General features: G+C 41.1%; 1 protein-coding gene across 6 annotated transcripts in view; it reads right to left on the bottom strand.

Moving 5' to 3' along the window:
• Positions 1 to 20,669, bottom strand: part of FOXN3 (forkhead box N3) — a 211,584-nt gene that overhangs the window by 20,946 nt on the left and 169,969 nt on the right. For 4 of the 6 annotated variants that reach the window (XM_061997855.1, XM_061997857.1, XM_061997854.1 and 1 more), the window contains exon 5: positions 5,243 to 5,308. The exons of 1 other annotated variant lie outside the window; for it this stretch is intronic. In XM_061997855.1, coding sequence (XP_061853839.1) covers positions 5,243 to 5,308 — 66 coding nt within the window. The remainder of the gene's footprint in view (positions 1 to 5,242; positions 5,309 to 20,669) is intronic. One more of the 6 variants, XM_061997859.1, reaches the window with a different exon arrangement.

The following is a 20,669-nucleotide window of genomic DNA, read 5'->3' as shown; positions in this document are numbered from 1 at the left end:
TGAAGAAATCATTATAGACAAGGGATACTGAGTTTCTCCTAATATCTGTCAATTTCAGCTTTTTTCTCCACTGACCTCTTTTCCAGGACAGTGTTTAGCAGATTCTTTATCTCAGGTTACAAGAACTGAAAATAGGAAACTGTTAATGATGTATAATTGATAGGATATCAGAAGCTGCCAAAAGTAAATGTTATCTGCCAAACATATAACTTTATTCACTTCAACTCTCTTATCCCAGGCACAAATTTGATGCCAACTGCCTAACTTCTTCTATTTTACTGCCCAAGGAAAATTTTACAGTTCTTAAACTCCACAATCTGGAGTACTAACAAATTGCAAATCAGGGATGCATCCAACAAGCCATTTATGCTAAAGAAAAGTTAGAGGTGGGAGGAAAGAATCTTGTGTCTGGATAATCCTATCACAGCCATGGTTTGTCTAAGAACATTTAATAAAAATAATTCAACCTTCTGAGTTATGTTTTGCATATGTAGAAAACTACAGCTAGCAATTCTTTATTTTGGTGATGCAGGAACTGCTCAACAACAATCTAAACCATGCTGCTGCACCAAAATATGAGGAGTGGGGAGGAAGAACTGGAAAAGTATTTAATAAAAGAAAGTTTTCTTTCTACTTTTATTTCCTCACTTCAAAGACTTAATAGTGAAATGATGAAGTAAAAAAAATACCGTCCTCACCAACAGAAGGTGAGGATGCCATTCCCCCCAAAATCACAGCAACTGTTTTTAAGAAGCACCCAGAAAAACTCAATGCTTATGACTTCCCAAACATCTTTACTATACCCACAAAACCTGCAAAGTCTCCTCAAGGCCACCACTTTCCAGTTAACCTGGGTGAGAAGTGCTGACCAGTATCAAAAAACAGATGTTCAGACCCAAGAGGAGACTCAGTTTCCTGGTTTCCATCCAAAGTTTCTGCAAGCACTCTTCACAATACAGCAATAGTCAAAGGACTACTTATGAATTTGAATATCACTGTATAATATCACTGAGTCAGGAGCTTGTTGAATGAAGCTTGTACTGGAAGACTTCCAGTACAAGCCCTTTGACTGCAGCACTGCTTAGCATTTCACTAATGCACACACTCCATGCAACACACTACACAGCTCCCTCCTTACTGGTTCCATGTTCAGAACGACCTCCCCAGTTGAGATAGTATTGCTAATTAGAATGCTTACAGTGACTGGAATCTCAGGAAGTCCAACCACACTGCAAAACCACCAAAACTGGCTTCAATTGTATTCATGGCAAAACACATTGGTTTGGCGAGACTAAGTGACATGCCTAGGACGCGACGCTCTTCGGAGTCAGGAATGCTATGCTGCAGTGAGGCTGGGAACACTGACTTTCCACACATGGGTAAAGAACTCAAGGACTGAAAATCTTAATGATGGTACAAACTAACCCATGAATCAGGACGACTTCTAAACTGAGCTTTATAATTTGTTCAACATCTCCTTCTCCTCAGTCCTCTCTGTGAATTAGATTCCCATCAGCAAAGACAGGCCCAGAAATTCCACGCAACTTGCCCAAGATGGGCCAGCCAGTACCCAGTCCCCTGCAGGTCAAAATACAGTTTTCAATGTAAGTCACGTATTTTGGAACTGATATTCATGCACTGGATACTAATAAAATCCAAAGTATTTGTAATGGTTTTTTTAGAAAGCAGGTGTTTCAGTTGCTATTTCTTTTTAAACATAATCAGACCATATGAAACTTGATGAAATACATGCATTTCCATAAACTGAAGTAAGTAAGGTTACCACAACACTGTTCCTACATGCACTTTCTTGGCATATCACAGTATCTTTCATGCTTCACTCTTGGTACCAACTGGACTGCATGTTTCAGTAGAGTCTTGCACAGAGCCAGCGATTTGGAACTTCTGCCTTTAGTTACAATCTAGAAATAAAATACTTGGTCTGCAAAAATATTGCCAAATGTTAATATTTTATAAATTGATTTCTGATGTCACACCCAGACTATAATTGCATTATCAACAACCTTTACTGACAATGTGAACAACCAATGTCATGAGCCTCTAAAGCACCCCCCTCCCAAACAAAATAGTCTTAAAAGTGGCATTTTACTCTTTTATTCTGCATTTTTTGTGTTTTGGGGTTTTTTTTGGCATGAAATCTAAAGCACAGTGTGATTGAGGTAAATGGTAAGCAATGTTTGTGCCAGTTCAGACACCATTTCCAGGTTTCCTATAAAACGAAAAGCTGACTTTAGAATTCATGTGTGGTTGTTAGCAGTGTTTCACACATGGGTATGGACTTTTAAATGGTCATTTAAACCCGTAAAACTAACAAATCAATCTGTTGCAAAGAGGAAATAGTTTACTTTGAGTAGTTACTCTAGGTTTCCTAACCCCATTCAGACAGGACTCTTTTCTGGCAGACTCTTTTATAGGAATAAATTTCAGTAAGACTTTGAACAATGGTTCTAGCTAACTTCATCCAAAAGATGCTTTTACCCCCCACATTGCCTAGATGAGCATAGATTTTTGTCCTGCTTGCAAGGTAGCTTTTAATCCAAGGGGATGCCTTCAAAATTAAAAGCCAACACGTACAACCATCCACACAAACACGAATTGATAGACTGTCACAATCTGCTTTGGAGATGTCCATGTTTCACAGTGATTGTTTAATGTTTGCAGGACAGGCAAAGGCCTTAATGGACCCCAGAGTCTTAAACCTTCTGACATGTCAAGTTGTTATACCTGTGAAATGATTCTCAGGTTCTGTCTTCATCTGTCTGTCTATCTTGTGGAAGTAACTGGCACATTCCTAGTCATTCTAAGACCAAAAGGGTGTTTTCAGTCAGATATTAACACCCATGGCCAAACTATGTCCCTCCCTCTTTAAAGCTGGTCTTCAGAAGATGGGACATTTTGCAGCCCAGATGGCTTGAGCCCATGCCCAACACCACTGTCTGATATCACAAACAGAACTCAAAATTTTCAAGGGACCAAACAGTTACCAGCATGCTTACTGCCCTGACCATTCACTGCTCAATTTACAGATCACTGCAGTCACTGACAGAGCACAGAATGAACTGTCAGCTTATAGATAATGCTCAGCATTGAGATAAATTTTTTTTACCAATTGCTTTAATTTGAAAACTAATTTTAAATAGTATTTTTCATGCAATTGTTTCTTAATGTGCAGTAGTAATTAATTTGCTTTAACTTGACCACAATTTTCCTAACATGGTAGGTAACTGAGACACAGTTGCAATTCCTGGGACAGGTTGATTGACTTCCTTGGGTATTCATTCACATAAGCACAAAAATATTTCTTCTTTGTAACTTAGAGGACCTCTGAGGTTATGATAAAAACTTCTGTGATTTCCTCCTGGCATCAGCCAATTCCACCCAATGTCTGGAAGGATTCATGAGCTTCTGAGCAGAGCTTGCATTTCAGTTTAAAGGGACAGAGGAAAACCTCCTTACTTGCAGCTTCCTATCAAGGGGGGAAGAATGTCCATGAAGAGCCATCTTTCTGCCTTCTTCTCCCTCTCACTTTTGATGTCCTCACACAACAGAGGTGACACGGGCAGAAATATGCCACTCATAGAAGGCTAGAATTTCCTTCCTCAGAACGACCTCTACAAACTGAAACAACAATAAGCCATTTGCCAACCTAAAGCTATGATCTCTGTGAAGTGATAGTGCTCAAGTCTCCAAATCATTTCTACCTGCAATGCTGGCAAACATGCACGTGATAAAAATCTGCAGTGTGTTTAGCACATGCAGCTTCCTATGGATATCCTCCCTTTCGTGTCTGCAGTCCTCTCCTGCTCTCTAGTTTTTCCAGGGGTTCAGATTATTCTGCGTTTTTCCCATCTTTTTCTGTGCACATATTACTTTTTGTCTCCTCTCTCTCACATACCCTTTTATCCCTGCTCTCTCAACCCATCCCAACTTCCTTTCCCTTTTTCTCTGCCCCACAAATCTGCCTTCTTTAAATTTCTGATCTCATGAAAGTACCACATTTTATTCTTCCCACTAAGGCCAACAATAACCTCCTCCCCTTGGTAAAGTCTTTCCTTTTTCCTACCTACACATAGCTGGGATTGCTCATCTTTTTACTACACACAGTCCCTGAAGGCTCTTCAGGAGAAGAGGACAAGGACCTCTCTTTCCAGAACAGACAGTTTCTTGGTACATCACGCTCTCCCCTGAGAGGAGCTTCTCAAGAGGCATTGCTCGGGCAGGGTCACAAAGCTGTCTGACAATAGCTCTCCTCGGCTGCGCAGGAAATGCTTTGATGGTAATTGACTCTCCTCCCCAGGCAGAATATCAAAGTGTGAATCAAGGCTTTCCCTGGAATTTGGATTTGGTTGCCTGAGCTAGAACAATAGCGGTGATGCTAGGCAGGATTGATAATGGCTTCTATTTTAACTTCTGCCTTTATTTATATGTCACTTGGCATTACTACCACGTTTGCCGACCAGCGATATGTTTGGTTTTTTGTACTCCCTGCTTTTGTGTAGCTGTATTCCTCTATAGATTCCTCTAATACCTTCCCTGTGAGCTCCGTGGGGCAGGATGATTCCTGCACTATCTGCACAGCCCAGTACAGTGGGGGCCAAGGGCCCTTCAGGGCTCTGCTCACACACGGCATCAAAACCTTGGGTCTGGTCGTAGAATGGGGAGGACAGTATATTGGCAGGAAATGAGACCTTTCCTTGCTCCCCGGAGCCTGCCGACTGCCTCGCAGCAGAGCAAAACAGCAAAGTGGGCAGGATGCGTGCAAGGAAAGAATTGAAACAGTGCCCAAGTGAATGGAAAGTATCCAGATGGCTGTGGTAACTCACACGATGGGAGTCAAATCAAAACAAAATGAAAACAAAACCATATGCCACGTACCCTTCGCTCTCTTGCTCTCTTTCCCTCGCTGGCTTTCTCCTGGCTGTTGCCCCAGGTCTTTCTATTGGTATGGATAATAGTATGTCACTCAATTAGGTGTATGTCATGAATAACAATAACCCCTCTTTTACTTTAAGAGATCATGGATTACTATTATTCATGTAACAAAGAATGTAATATGAACCACAAAATTACACTCATGTAAGGGTCAAGGAAGAGTAAGGGTCTACAAGGGAAGTTATATTTCTTCGTTAAATCCTTTTTATCTGGTACGCTGTATACTTATGAAAGAGAATATTAACTTTACACGTCTATGTTGCTATATGCTATAGAAATATCTACTCACAACCTGCTTGTATCTCAGGGGCAGTATTCAAAAGCATCATGGCAGTGGCAGCATCAATGTCAGGATCTGGAAAAATCAACCAATAAATACATTATTTACAACTGGGCTAATCTTCTTGCCCCCGTTGCTAAACTATAGGTTAAACCACATCTCTGCAGCAAAAAGGTGTAAGAGCTCATTATTCAGAGGGCTTGTTGATCACACATTGAATTTACCCCCAAACTTGCATGTGATCCCATTGCTGCTATAAAGTTGAGTGAAGCGAGGAATGTCACCAAACCATACCCGTGTGTGCATGATACCTTGCTGTGAGCCTCGCAAATTTGCTGCTTAATTCTATGGAGAGTATTTAGATTTCATTACAAGGGATCTGTGGAAGCAGGCACCGCATTACATTTGGAAGCAACGCACAGGGATGAGCTGACAGTAGAGTGCGAAAACATAAGGAACACCTACACCTGAGCAAGTACAGAAGATGACACTCGGTCATTTTGATTTGTTGAAGAGGATTTCAGCGATGTTTGAGAAAGTGTTGGAAGACAAACTGCTACAATTAAGGGAGAAAAAAAAAAGAAACTAGCATTTCATTGAAGCACCAACTTATTTGCATCTTCATCCATTGTTGCTTTAATATAAGCAAAAATCATCGTCTGGCTGCTGTTCTTAAATTGGTTTCTGAATCCATCACAAACAGTCAGTTGACAGATGGTAAGTTATAGAGACAGAACAAAATATGATCCTTTTATAACTATATTCACTTGCTTCACACACAGCAGCTCGGCTGCTATGGAAATGTAGGTAGCTATGACAACAGTAAACAACCCCACACTGGCCACTGAATAAGCTGAAAAGAACATCTGCCCCAGCAAAGCTTCCCAGCTGCCCTGGGGCACAACTTGCTAACGGCACGGTGATGCCGTGTGACAGTGAGAGCCGCCTGTGCCGTGTCCAAAGAGACAGAGTGTGCAATTGAAGCAGACACAAAACCGCGTGCCCTGGCCGCCTCTGTGCTGCTACATGGAATGACTAATGAGTGTGCGCCTCTTGTTTGGGGGTTTCTTTCAGTTTGCCACTATTTATGCTAAATTACATACCAAAAAAGTTCAGTTTATTACTAATAGCTTCATGGCACTTTATTTTGACTATTATGTCACAAAATTACTTTTCACCATTAAAAATACATATCTATTGTACCTTTATATATTTCAGATGTATTTTCAGTGATGTGATGTGGTAGAAAGCCTGGCAATTTATTAACAGTACAAATGTAGAGAGATCTCAGTATCTGCTTAAGCTAAATATAAATTTATTTGATGGATTAAGAAAAAAAAGGGGGATTTTTTTATCAGTTTAGGTATGTTCAACTTTTCTGTTAGTAGCTGGAAACATGCTTCTAACAGCTGCTCTATTATTCCATTGCTGAGACAGTAAACACAGCAACAGTGTAGAGGGTATAAAACTGGAGCTGAAAGCAGCAGCAGTCTAAATTAGTATAAAAGGAGCCCACACACTGGGAAGCAGGTGCCTATCTGTCTTGGACAGGTTAGCAAATCCTCTTTCAAAAGTCACCAGCAGACTACTGAGATACTGCAAGTATCTGTGCTTACAGTGTCATTTCCAAACAGCTTCCCTCCTGAACGTGTACCATGTTGCAGGACTGGGTCCATACATCACAGCCCACACAGCATCCATTTCCCTTTGGTCAAACTAAAAAGGGATAATCCATCTAACATTAAAAATCAAGACAAAAAGTAAAGAAGGCTGAGAAATAAAGCCAAACCAAATCAGAGTTTTTCCACACCATAAATACAAAATATTGTCAGAAGTTGAATTTACTGTATCATAATTCACACAGTCAACTTCAGTGTTTGTTTATCAGCTGTTCCTACATTTTGTTTTCTTGTTTTACTCTAAATAAGGTAACACTGGGTAACATTGTAAAGTGATGTTAATTTTGCTGTTGAAAGAATACAAGGACACACCCAGAAAAAAACCCGTATTTCCTGCTGACTTTGGGTTGTGTTCGTCTGTAACAACCTCTGTGCTTTAAGATAAAATTGATGCAACCAGTTTGTCTTGAAAGACGCATTCCTAGCCTTGTGAGCACTAATGGTACCACCATGTTTCTGCAATGGCGTCACGACACCTACAGGAGCGATTCACACCACACACCTGCGTCCACAGCAGCTGCTTTCCAAAGCACAACTGTGACTCCAGCCCATCCACTCCTGCCGTGGTGTCTACCTCTACTTCCATTGGAAACCAGACAGCTATTCTACAGTGCATTGGCAGAGGTATGAGGGCTTGGAGACACATACCCAGGATGGTGTCAGTAGGACCCATGACAATGTGCTTTGGGTTGTCCTTCTGCAAAGAGATAAGCAAAGGAGGGGTCTGGGTGCACAAGGAAGACGAGGGCTGAGTGCTAGCAGATAGAGACCACCCAGAGAGGTGCAGAAGCAAGGGCATGGAGAAAATGAAAGGCCAGTCCATTCTTACACTCACAATTTGGACATGTTCTCCTGAGAAGGACATCAAGAAGAGGAGCCAAGGTGCAGCCATGAGGAACAATGCCGGTGGTAGGCAAATGAAGGGCACCTTTGCACTGACTGGCATCTCCTGTCTGCAGTGGTACCCACCAGAGCCCCCCACAGCTCTTTCCCCACAGCTGCCATTCTCTTGAAGGCTACTCCATGTGGACCCTCTCACTTCTGGCAGTAGAGGCCAGGCTGGCGGCACTTGGCAGCCCAAGCAGCCTGGTCCGTGGATCCTCCCGCTTCTACCTGCCCACCTCATGGAGTTGTGGATTCTCTGCACTACTTGAAGTCTGTGATCAACACAAAGGCTCCTGAAGTTATTAACAGTGGGTGGTTAGTGAAAAATGATTGCAGGAGCATCTTTCCCTAGGAAACCAGGTTAAAAATAACTACATAGAAAGTTTCAGAATTTACAAAATTAAGTATTTAAATGCATGCATTCTGGTTTCTCTTTGCTAATTAAAGTGGTGAACTGAATGTGTACACAAACTGTGTGTTCATTTTTTGCTAGTGGAAAGTAGGAGATGCTCAACTTTTCCAGTGAAAGAGGAAAGTAGGGAAAAACAAAGAAAAGGAAGGACTGTAGGTATCGTATTAAGGAGTACACGAAAGTCTCAAACAGGCAACATTGGAGAGTGACAAATAAATAGTGTCAAAATTTGCCAGCAGACAACTGGCAATGGACAGATGACTGCTGTCTATATACTCAGTGTTTTACACTCCAGTCCAAAGTTTCAGTACTTGATCCCTCACCCACCAAAGTGTCAGAAAGGACCTGTAAGAAACCTTAAGCACTCTCACAAAGTCCTAAGGCATGAAAGCATACATCCCAACACAGTACAAAGCCAACAAGGGGCAGGAACGCCACCACAGCTGTGCTTGCAGTGGCAGCCTAGTGGTATTTTTGTCAGCATTGTTTCAGAGGCAGAATATCTTGTGATTAAGATGACACCAGTGAAGGATAAGTCACAAAACTCATGGCAGGTCTGCTCACTGTATTTTACATTTAAGTTTCTATGCAGCAAAATGTTCAAAAATGAACACCAAATCAATATACTGCAGAACCAACCTACAATTTATCACTTTGAAAATGATGATTTAGTGCATATTGTCAAGGTGTGCTTTAGGCCAAACTTCACCCTGCACATTACCTGTATATGTATAGATCAGAACCTGTCCTGAATAGGCATGTGAAGCAGTGCAATTGTAGCCACGAAGTATTTTGGCATAAGGTTCCATAAAAACATTCAGCAATGTAGAGGATAACCCTAAGGCAGCTGTTTATTCTAGAATCAACACCACGTAGTTAAAACCAAACAGGTACCTGAGAGAGCTGGACATGGCAGCTGTCCCTTCATTATGCTGTGATCTCTGATCTGAGTTCATTTCACAGAGAGAAGAAATGTTTTATAATCATTCATATGATTTTTGTATTTTTATTTCAAACTTTGATCTGATTTCACTGAAAGCTTCAAATCTACCTCCTTCCAACAAAATCATAATAAAAATTAGGATAACACAGTCTCTCTTCATTTTGCTAGAGGGTATTTATTTTTACAGCCATCCTATCAGGCTTTAAAGAAAATAGCAGTTGAAGCAGTTCAAAGTAACCATGGCCTGAATTTTCCAGCACAGATGCCTAGAGAGAGGCACTTAAGATGCAAATTTAGGTACTACTAAAATGTTACTGCCAACTGATGTAAAAATATAGTTAGTAAATAAACTGTACCATCTGTACACTACAACCATTGCATGTTATCTCATCAGGAAGAATTTATAAGATCTTCTTTTAATTTAGGGTTACTACATCTAAAATAGAACTATTTCTGTGAAGAATTTCCCTTCACCATTCAGTATGCTAGTTTTAAGCCCCTTCTACTTCTGCCTCAGCATCCTCCACTGCTTTTTTTTCATTCAAAAGCTCTACTCTAGCTGAAATGCATAAAACTTACTGCCACTGTACTCAGAAGACAGAAGTCCAGTTTATTCCTTGTCTGCAAGATCAGTCTTTTCGCTCCCTGCCTCAATTCCCAGCACAGTCCATTTCTACATTTTTTTTTTTAAACAACAACAACAACAAAAATATTTGGTATTTTCAATTTTCAACATCAGGAAAATACTACAAAAGCAATGCTCTATATTCCACCTTTTACCTTTGGGCTTATTAAACTTCAACAGAGCACACAGCAACTTGCCTCTATTTAACTTGTCTGTTAATAGATGTGCCTTTCCCTTTCCACTTCATGATGGTTAACCTTGGTATGAGTCGGGTTAGGTCAAAGACAGAGAATAATTAATAGACTGAAGGCTTTTTTCCCTCCTTCCCCTGTTTATTTCTGGGGTTTCCCCCCCCGTTTTTAATTTATTTTGCCTGATGACAGAATTCTAACATTGATGTTAAAACAAAACTGCCATGTGCAAGATAGAAAAGAATACCTGAAGACAACTGTAAGTACTGTAACTCTCAAACTCCTTGGTGTAGGCTGTCACTGAGTCCACTTCTGAAATATTTAAAGAAGGTTGAGAAGAACTCTTAAAATACTCATGGAAGTGTATGGTAAACCAATAGGATTCAGACCAAGATCTTGGGAAGAAACAAGAAATTATATTCATGCCTCAACAACAATGCAAGAAAGACCAAGAATGACAATTCTGGAAGCTATATAATAGAGGCCAGGAGAAAGCAATTTCACTAGCAGTACAAAACCGTCTGGCAGTCACAGGGGTAGTCTCCCACTCCTTTGGAAGGAACCAGTATGAGGCACAGAAGAAGAAAGGTATGGGTCTAAGTGAACCAATAATGCTTTATGTTTGTTAAGTTCATTTCCAGCACACTGCCAAGCAAGCTACGGCGCAAATTGTTCTCAGAGGTCTCATTTTAAAACATACAGAACATTCGTATCAGAGATTTTCCTGCTCCTCTATTTTGTGACATTTGGATCATCATGAAGCTACACATACATAATTTCTATTCTCTAACAATACCATTTCATCAGCTGAAAAAGTATATAAGCAAGCACTTCCAACATGTATTCTTGTTAAAAATATTAGCTTTAATAAAAAAGAACAATAGAAAAATGAGTTACATGAGGTCTTGCACATGCACAAACTCAAAAAGGTTCAACTAGCATTTGGAAAGCTGTATGAAACCAAAACATGCCATCCTAACTTTTCATCTCAGTGGTAAAGATTAAGATCAATTAACTGTTGAGACACTCACAACACTAGTACGTATTTCATCAACACAAGAGAAAAACCATTTAAGAGACAGATGACTGGAAAAAAATGAGATATACATCTTAGACATAAAAATGGCATATTAAAATACAATCTCTGCTTAAAAATGGGTGGAGATGTTTCCTTTGGTTTTGTTCCTTAACAATATGGGGGGTTTTTTTGGTGCACATTATGGGCAAGCTTAATTTTCAGTGGTGAAGGATGTGAAATTAAAATTTACCCATCACAAAGGCAACACTATAGTCTTTTTGACTGCATCCAGCCTGTGCAGTTTGTAGTACTGAACAGAAAACACCAGCTGGAGAAAGCACTAGTCTGTGAGCTGAGCGCAGAAGAAGAGAGAAACAATTTGCCATTCCATCATGTACTTACCTAATTTGTGATCAGGAATTTCAACCATCTTCTTAACTGACTGCTGCAGCCTCAGCTTCTACAGTGGAAGATGTGATTATGAGGGCTGTAACTCCTTGCAGCCTTACAAGTTGCACACATTTCTTTTTTTTTTTTTTTGACCAAAGGATACACATACACACAAACACACAGGCTCTTTGTCCCCAGTTATGCAGATGTGGGTTATCTCTAACTGGGACATCAAATTTATCATTGTTCAAGATTTCAGAATGTCCTTGCTGTTAACAATAGGTTTTTCTTCCAGCCAAGTGGGAGGATGGCTGGCAGGAGGAAGTCCTCTACAGAACTCTGACCATTTAAGAAGAAATCGACCATAACTTATTGTCCCATACAAGTCTTGTAAGCACCCATTTCCATCTCATGCTATTTCAAAATGCATTTGTGTCCACCAGACCTTGAGAATAGCATATTTCTTTCAGTCCAACAGGTTACAGGATATGCTGACTGGAAAAAACCCCAACGCATCTCACATAGCCTGAGTGACCACAGGAAATGCTTAATCATCTCCTCTCAGCCACTAGCTCTGCAGGAAAATGTGGCTTCTGGGTACTTTCACCGCAAGATGGGTTTTCAGAGGGGCTTCACCCAATCATCTCAACTACTGGAATCACCATGCATAACCCACAGCATGAACATGGCAAAGGCAGGTGAACAGAAATTCCACTCCTGTTACCATATCCAGAAAGAAAAAAACGTGAAGTAAACACGAAAACAATAGTCAGAAAGGTACTTCAGGGATTTGAAGGAAAAAATAGTATTAATGATAAGAAAAGGGGACAGGTATGTGACACTGCCAGTGAAAGGACTGTATACAGTCTAACTAGGGAGCCAATTGCAGTCTAAAGCAAAAAACAAGAGCAGGGTAGGTGAACAAAAAACCCAGCAGCTGTGTGCTAATAACACAGGCAGATCGACATAATAAAAGAGGAACTCAGGGCACTGTGTTATTACAGGAAAATTTACAAACAGGGTGGAACAGCAATTACTATTGAGACAGGTGTCAAAAAGGTCTGTGCTTCTTCCAAGAAAAAGTAGTATGGGTTTTATATGGTAGGATACTGTCATGTAATAATGAAACAGCAGACTTAGGAAATAGAAGAAAACAGAAAATGTTTGTCAGTGCTGTGTGTGGAAAGACGGTCAAGATTTCTAAGAGAGAGACACTGGGTCTGCTCTTGACTTCTTGCATCAGATATGGATCTGGATAGAGATCTGCATCATTAAAGAAATGGGAATTATGTAAACACAAAAGGCTAACTTCACCCTACAGATTGGAGAACAAATGCTATTAACCACGGTGAGGCCATTTATTCCTGGATGCAACAGCTGACAAGTTTTTTTATCCATGTTGCTGAAAGAACAAAAATAGATTCTTTTCTGCTCTTTATCTTAAGTAATGAGGATGACTCTGAAACATGGGACCATGAAGTAATGCAGTTTAGATTAAGTGGGAAGGACAACAGCAAGTCTAATTTTGTTTAATATCTTTGATTTCCAAAGAGCAAGTTTTGATGAACTAAATGGTTCCTGTGGAATCTCTGGGAAACAGACTGGGCTGAGGAACTGGAGACCTCAGCCTGGAGGAGCCTATAGTTTCTGCAAGTTACTGTACAGAGAGCTCACTCCAACCTGTATCTTGATAGAAGTAGGAAAGATTAACTCTTTGAAAAAAAGAATAGAAAAGCTAAAAAAAAAACCCCAAGGTGGACAACTGAACTGACAGGGAAACCAACCTTAGGAGACAAAACAGAGAGCTTGGCTTGCTCAGTTAAGTAAAACAAATGCAAAAATGAACTCCATACTATGCAGCCATGACAGCCAGCCCAGGCTTGCCCTCCAGTTCTAGATTATGTGCTTTTTCCCCAGGAGGGACAGTGGATAAATGGAGGTGTGTCACTGCTAATTCCTGAGTAAAGTCATACCTGAAAGAACAGATCACTTTGTGTTTGTAGAGTTATGCCCAAGACAGGCAGCCATATTATAAACAAAGAAAAGTCAAAGTCCATACCATTTACCTCCCTTCTTCCCAAAACTCATAAGAACTAAAAGTCAATTCTATGGATCAAGCAAATAAATCAAACTACCAGTTTTGAACACCAATTGTTAAACACGTTGTAAACCCTGCTGAGGGAGCTGTTTCTCCCTTGCCAATCTATCGCAAGTGTATCCCCATTAAAGATCAAGAGGACTAGGCAGAAGCTTACCCAACCCAACCGAGGCAGACTAAAGCCTGTGTTCCACCCCTGTGCTGTGTATCGGCCCCAGTCTGCACATGGGCACACTGAAGGCTCACCCCACTCTGTGGACAGCGGCTGAGCAATCTCCACGGGCAGTGATGTTGAATGTGCTCTTCTGCTTCTCAGAAGGAAATCAGTGGAGGAAGACAGCCCCAGCAACACTGCCAACATCTGACAAAACTGGTTCCACTCTTCCTGCTATAGTCCTTCTTTAATTTTCAAATAAGGAAATGACAGAGGAGCAGGAATCTAGTGTTTAGAGCCTTTTGAATTTTTTTTCTGGAGAGCTTCCCAAGTGGGCCAAGGAATGAGATGCAGGCCAAAGGTTAGGCAGTGCTGGAAGTAACGTCAATTTTGAAGGATTCTTATCACGAAATATGAAAACAAAGATAGCCTTTGACAATCTTGACATTCCCACTGCAGACGTCTAGAAGATAACCCATGGAGTAGCAAAATTAACTAATTACAGCAATCAATAGTCTGAGATCATATTGGCCTTTTTTAGTGAAAGCTTCTGCTGAAAGCAACACAGTGAACATCAGCTGCCTGAATATGGAGACTTTAAGAGTGAAATTAGTCAATGTTAGTTTGGAGATTTAACTTAGCTTAAATAGCATACATAACAATAGGATTTATTTAAAATAACTGCAACACAATTTGTTTAGTCTAATCATTGCATCCTAGTTACATCCATGTGTAGCTCCTTTTATTACAAAATAAACAATCTTTTACTATTATCTGTTGCATTTTCATTTAAAAAGAAGGGGAGACACAGGATTCCACCTCTGTCAGACTCTGATTTGCTATGAATGATCCTGTTCAAGCTTCTTGGACTCTGAATCGCTGCTAGCTAACAGGAGAGATTATCTGAGGAGTAAGGAATGGGCAGAATACAACCAGAAATCCTTTGCAAATTCTTTCAGATCCTCAGCTGAAAGGTGTTATTTACTTCACAAAACAGAGTGGGAAGCGAAGGGGTTCTGTTCTCTCTATGCAGTGAACAGAGACTCAAACTGAACATGTGCACAGGCTGTGCCTGAAAGAAAATTGCTGGACATTAAAAAAATAAACAGAACAAGAAACAAAGCTTTATCCAGATTGTAGTGAGAGCTGTGGCTGTCATCCAGGAAAGCACTTATACGTGTCTACAAGTCAGAGAATGAGTAGTGCCTGAGGAAGAGGATCAGAGTACCAGCATCCTGCAGGGCTCAGCCCCAGACAGGAACAGCTGGGCAGCTTAACTACAGCTCAGGACAGTTTTGTAAAAAATTTGTGCTTTCATTAACAAGAACCACGAGTGTGACTTGTACCATTCTCATGGGCACACAGCAAGGCCCAAGAGGAAACCACTTTTCAAACCATGCTACATCCTGTTTCCCCTGCAGCTCCCCAATGTGTCCCCTCCAGAGGAACAGCCATCACTCCAGCTGAGTGGGAGGCGTGACAAAAGCTGCCACGATGAAAGAGGAGGCTTGCTATTACTAACTATGAAGCTTTCTTGGCAATTTTGTGTTTACAAACAAATACCAAAACGTCCCTACATTTCTTTTTGTACTACAAAATTTCAACAGACTCTATTGAGAGCTCATTTGCTGGTTTTCAGCATGAGCTTCTATAATCTTTGCCAGTGCAGCACACAGGCACCTCTGGCCTTCTAGAGAGCTCTGCTTCATGTACATACAGCAAAGGGCTCATATGAAGTCTGCCAGCTCAAGTTCAATTTACTAGCATGATCCATGTGTCAGATCTGTGTGTCTGTGAGAGAAAAGCACCAGCTGTCTGGAGAAACAAATCTTAATAATGTTTGGTAATCAGATCGATTACAACAAACCAAGGCAGAATGCACTGGCTGTGTCCCCCTCCCTATCTCTGTCTCCCTGGGTGCTGATATTTTAACAACTGCCTGCCCTCTCACAGGAGAGTCAATTGGACAGTTACCTACCACTGTAAAGAGGCCCTTAAAGCTCCTCTCACCACTTGAAATTTCTAAGCACCCCAGTATCTGTTGAAGATTTCCCTCCCTGCTCTGAATGTCTCTGCTTCTTTTCTTCCTGCCTCCAGCAGAGGGTAGAAAAATCTCTCAGAGTATACAGGTGGGGAGCTGGGAAAAGCAAACGCAGGAATAGAGAAAAAGCTCCTATTTATTTTTTATTTGAATGTCATTATTTATAGGCAAAAATCTGTCTTGCACGCAGGCAGGAATAGAACTGAAAGCCTTATAGGTATTCTTTCCCTTCCCCATACATATACTTGATATCCCAATTTAGAAACAATTTTTCATAAATCTGGTGCTACTTTTCATCTGGTACAACAAACACGCTAATGGCATGTATTATAGTCTTTCTAGAGCCTTTGTTGTAACAGCCACAAATTCTCCCATTGGGAATCTACCAACAAAAGTATTTCTCTTCTATGCAAAACTGTCAGTGAAATTCCAGTAAAGTTAGACAGCTGGTAGTTATAGGACTCCTTAGTGCAGAAAATCAGTGCTAGATTGTACAACGATAACACAGTTACATAAAACAGCGTAAAACAGCCTTTACAAATTCCAACATTCAGTTGTTTCAGAGAAGACTAGCAGTGGTAATTATGCCTGATTAAAAATCAATGATGCTAGACTTGAAGTTGGCTGGGAAAGAAAGGCCTGGGCTTCATAAACCCCCAAATTCTTAATGCTGGGAAAGCACTGAGCTGCATCTTCCTTATTGGAGATGAATGTAAGCAGCTCTCTTCCTTTTAGTTTCAAGGCAAAGTATCTGGAAACGCATTTGAAGGTGGTTTTCATGTCATTACAGGGTATTTTAACAGAACTGTGAGGATGTATTTGCAATGTTAAAAAGAGCTTACTTATAAAGTTAGCTTTCAAAGTGGGAAAACTTCCTTGTCTACTCCCCTCATGTCAGCCAGCAACATCAAATCTGATCTGGCCCTCAATCATGATAATGAAGCACAGCTTGCTTAGGCTTTTTACTGATGGGACTGCTTTGAGATTGCTAGAAAGGATGCTGATGAGTATTAACTACGATGTCTGTCATTTTGTATCTCTGGGTAACCGCACAGCTTTACCATTATGATAGCAGAGTGCCTCTCAAGAATTTGAACATGGAAATTCTCTTTTCATTCAAAACTTTTAGATTAAGTAGTTTGACTAAGGGTATATGTGTACATTAAAGGGATAGGCATGTGAATATAAGGTACTGGAGAAAAAGCACAAAAGGCAGAAAAATGATTTTTCCAGCAAAACCTGTGGTAACACTCTAGCTAAGTGTGTATCCTACATGAACTTCACCTTTCACAGTCCTCAAAGCTAAGGCTACACGGCAATGTAATTACCAAAGGAGGTCACAGCTTTTCAGTGAGCAAAACTGGAGAAAACCTCTTGAAAAGCTTTGACTACTTGGTCAGCTATGTTGGCCTTCCAGGCTGGAAACGAAATAGACACATTCCTAAGAGCCTCTATACAACATCGCTGTTTTCTAAATCAGCTGACAGGTTCTGTCAGAGCTGTGAATCCATTGTTATTGGAAAGTCATGTAAGGGTACATATTCCACTCCGAGCAATCAAGAGAGTCTAAGTCCACTGGTACAGATGAATGAAACAGATACTTCTCACTGACCCAACAAAATGCTCATCCAATAGCTATGAAAGACTGAAAGGCATCAAGAGCAGGCAGAAGCATGTCTGCCACAGAGAGGACATTTCCTAGTCCTGTCTCATCCTCTCCACTACTTCACTTCTGTCATTTGCTCACAGAAATCTGGATTTGTTAAAACATGTTGGAAAGAGCTGCAGGACTGGCTTTCATATCGGTCGACGCCATCATCTTGTGAGAAGAGATGCACAAATCTTACATCACCACAGTGCCACCAGCTGACCAAATCTGGACCAAATTTCCTCACTCACCCTGCACAGATGTCTAGTCCTCTTCAAATTTGCTTGTTTGCACATATTCTTATCAAACAAACCCTTACCTCACTTTACAAATGTAGCTAGGGAAGACTAGCTGATTACAATTATCTCTGAATTTCATAAGCTGGCAAAAGAGTTTTCCTTTCAGATACTCTGAGTTCCCTCAGCTATTGCCATTAGTGGCTTGCCTCTCTTTACCCTACAGAATGCCATCAATTTTAACATTTCTGATCAAAACCTTACATAGTTCCTAAACATCACTATCCTTCAATTTTCTTTTCTGTTTTCCTTTTCCTCTTTGGCATACATCAGTCCTTCTAGCAGGCTTTTTACCTTTTTGCACATGGGTGTGTGTTGCCCATTGCCATGGTACCAGAGGTCCTCACCACCAGACAGTCACCAACATGCCCTGCCCAAGACCCCCAGCAAGGCTGGGATGGGGCTGGAGCATGAGTTTCAGCAGTGTCGGAAACACAACCCCGCTGGGGCAGACAGCCATTGCTGAACACTGAAATATGATGCCTTAGTAAGTAGGTCAGCTTGTTCCTATAAAAGCAAGGGGTTTAACACTGCTCGTGCCTGCCAGCGGGAGTAGGAAGTGAGTGCAGTTTCCCTGTTTCCCGCATTCAACCCCTCAGAAGCCAGGTCAGTCCCGCGGTATTGCCTCCCAGCGCAGGGCTGGGCAGGGCTCCTGGGGGGCCCCAGACCCTGTACCTTGGCCCACGGCAACTCTGCCTTTGCAGGGCCTGTCAGGAGCCACTGATGAAACCTTGCACCAGAAAGCAAATTCCAAGAAAACAAACACTATCACTAGGCAATTGAAATACAGTTGGTAGCAACAAACCAACCCTCTGTGCAAGGATCTCGGACTCTGTTCTTGCCAACAGGTTCAACAGGTTTTGAATATTAAGTCACCCTGAGCTTTCTTAGTGCCTAAAAAGGAAACTGTTAAGATCTTGTCACCTGGGATCTCACCACTATCCCTGCTTTAGTGCAGCTTCCCTCCCCTCCCTTTCTCTTCCTTCGGCAAGGAAGTATTTTGACCCTCTTTAAATTAGTCAAGAAAAACATTTCCCTCCTGTACAACTAAAACATGTAAGCGTCCCTGAAGCTGTGCACAGGCACCATGGGAAGGGGAGGTGGAGGATGGGCAGCACCCTGTCCTGCCAAGCAGGAGAGCAGGAATGCTTCTCAGTGTGCTCATGTCATTGGTACACAACAAAGCAGACCTTCAGCCTGCTCACCAGGCCCATCGCAGGAAGCCACCACTGTCCTGCAGGATCCCACTGCAAAACCTGGCCCACAGCCTCACCTGCATGGCTTCTTCACCTCATCACAGCTGACACAGAAAGCTCTCCTGAATGTAAGCATCATTGCTTGCAAAGGATGCCAGTTTATTTTAATAAAGGCTCTTGTCATTTTCTTTGAACGTAACAGTAGTCAATGTACCAAATACTGTGTGAAACACAAGCAAGTTCATTAAAAAATGTCTTCTCCTCTCAATGAAGCAGCTCACTATGACACCTCTGCAAATGGATCTCCACGAATAAGCCCAAAATGGCACTGCGTGGACTGCAAGACCACAACACAATGCCCTAATACCATCTGCTCCTCTCATGAGCTGGTCTTGAAAGTCTTTAGCTTTTGTAAACAACATTTCATTTTGAGATGCTGCACAGTGTAGCAGAACACACAAGCTGACTATAATCAAAAGCTTTATAGTCTGCTAAACTTGTTTTAAATAATGCGTAAATACAAAAAAAGACACACTGTACTCTTCATCAATTTTCATGCAAACTCAGTCTTCTATTTCCTGCCTTTCCTGTATACAGCAGCACGGCTTTAAACAAGAGAAGATGTAATATTATTTTCTTTTAGCTCTAGTCCAGAAACATACACTACATTTAATTACTGTTGGTAGAGTCCACCTACGCAGATGGGCTGTGCTGGCATGAATCAACTGGTATCTCTGGATTCAGGGCATAGAAGAGGTTAAAAAAAAAATGAGGGCACTTACATCGGCCCCTCCTTCCTCTCTCCTGCATTTCATCACACTGAAAGGGTTTAAAAGTAAAAAATTCCTTCCACATCATATAATCCTGGCATCTGCTGTGCAGCAAATCAAGCTCACTCATTTTGCTGTGCTATTCCCAAAAGTAACTGTACAGATTCAGGTCTAGAACTCCATTTTCCACTCCCTCAAGTTTCCAAATACCTGGTTTTCCTATTTAGGCACATCAGAAAAAGCAGTAAACACAGCTAGTAAATACAAAGCAATCTTCTCTGTCTAAGTGATTGCATTACTTAAGAAATATAATTTCCTGAGGCTTTTTACTACCTTACTTTATGATACACATGATATGGTATCAATCTACCAACTTCCTTCTGCTGCCCCTTTCTTCAGCAGCCTGCAGCTCACCCATGACATTATGTAGTTCAAATATGAGGCCATTACCAAGATTAAGCTGCAGAAGGAATGCAGTCTAGGGAGTGTGTAGGTCGCTGTGGTCATGTTTATTATTAAATAACAGTGGGAATAATTCATATTACATCAACAATTCTCTACCACTCCATTTATCAATTTCAAAGTAAAGTACATCAGACCTTCACCTTCAGGGAGTGACGGGAGACTGAATTCCCAGTTCATCTGGACCGTTCTCTGTTCAGCCTGGACCCATATTCAGAAGAATGGACTCCTTGTGAAGTACCAATACATGGGAACAGTTATTCTTCACCTATACCTCTATCCAGCAAACCTGTGCCAACAAAACCTCGAAAGTAGCACAGCCTCAAAATCACATTCTGATTCCATGCAGACACTGTGGTTTCAGGTAACATATTTCATCCAGCCCTCTAAATGGATGAAGTTGAATTTTTGTCCTTTACATGAGCAGCCTGTCTGGTGTACTTACTCTGAGTGTTTTGATGCAAAGACTGTCTCTTACTACATGCATCTCAGATGACAGTAATTGCTGTAGTTGTCCCAAAGTCTACAATTCCTCAGATTTTTAAAATGTGATTGAATTAGAAACCTAATATCCTCACCAACACCTTTCTCAGAGGCATCTTTGCAAAACAGGGTAGTGTTTCAGTCA

This window comes from Colius striatus, chromosome 6 (genome assembly GCF_028858725.1).
Source record: "Colius striatus isolate bColStr4 chromosome 6, bColStr4.1.hap1, whole genome shotgun sequence".
In the NCBI taxonomy this organism is placed as follows: Eukaryota; Metazoa; Chordata; class Aves; order Coliiformes; family Coliidae; genus Colius; species Colius striatus.
This window is presented reverse-complemented; position numbering and strand designations above follow the sequence as displayed.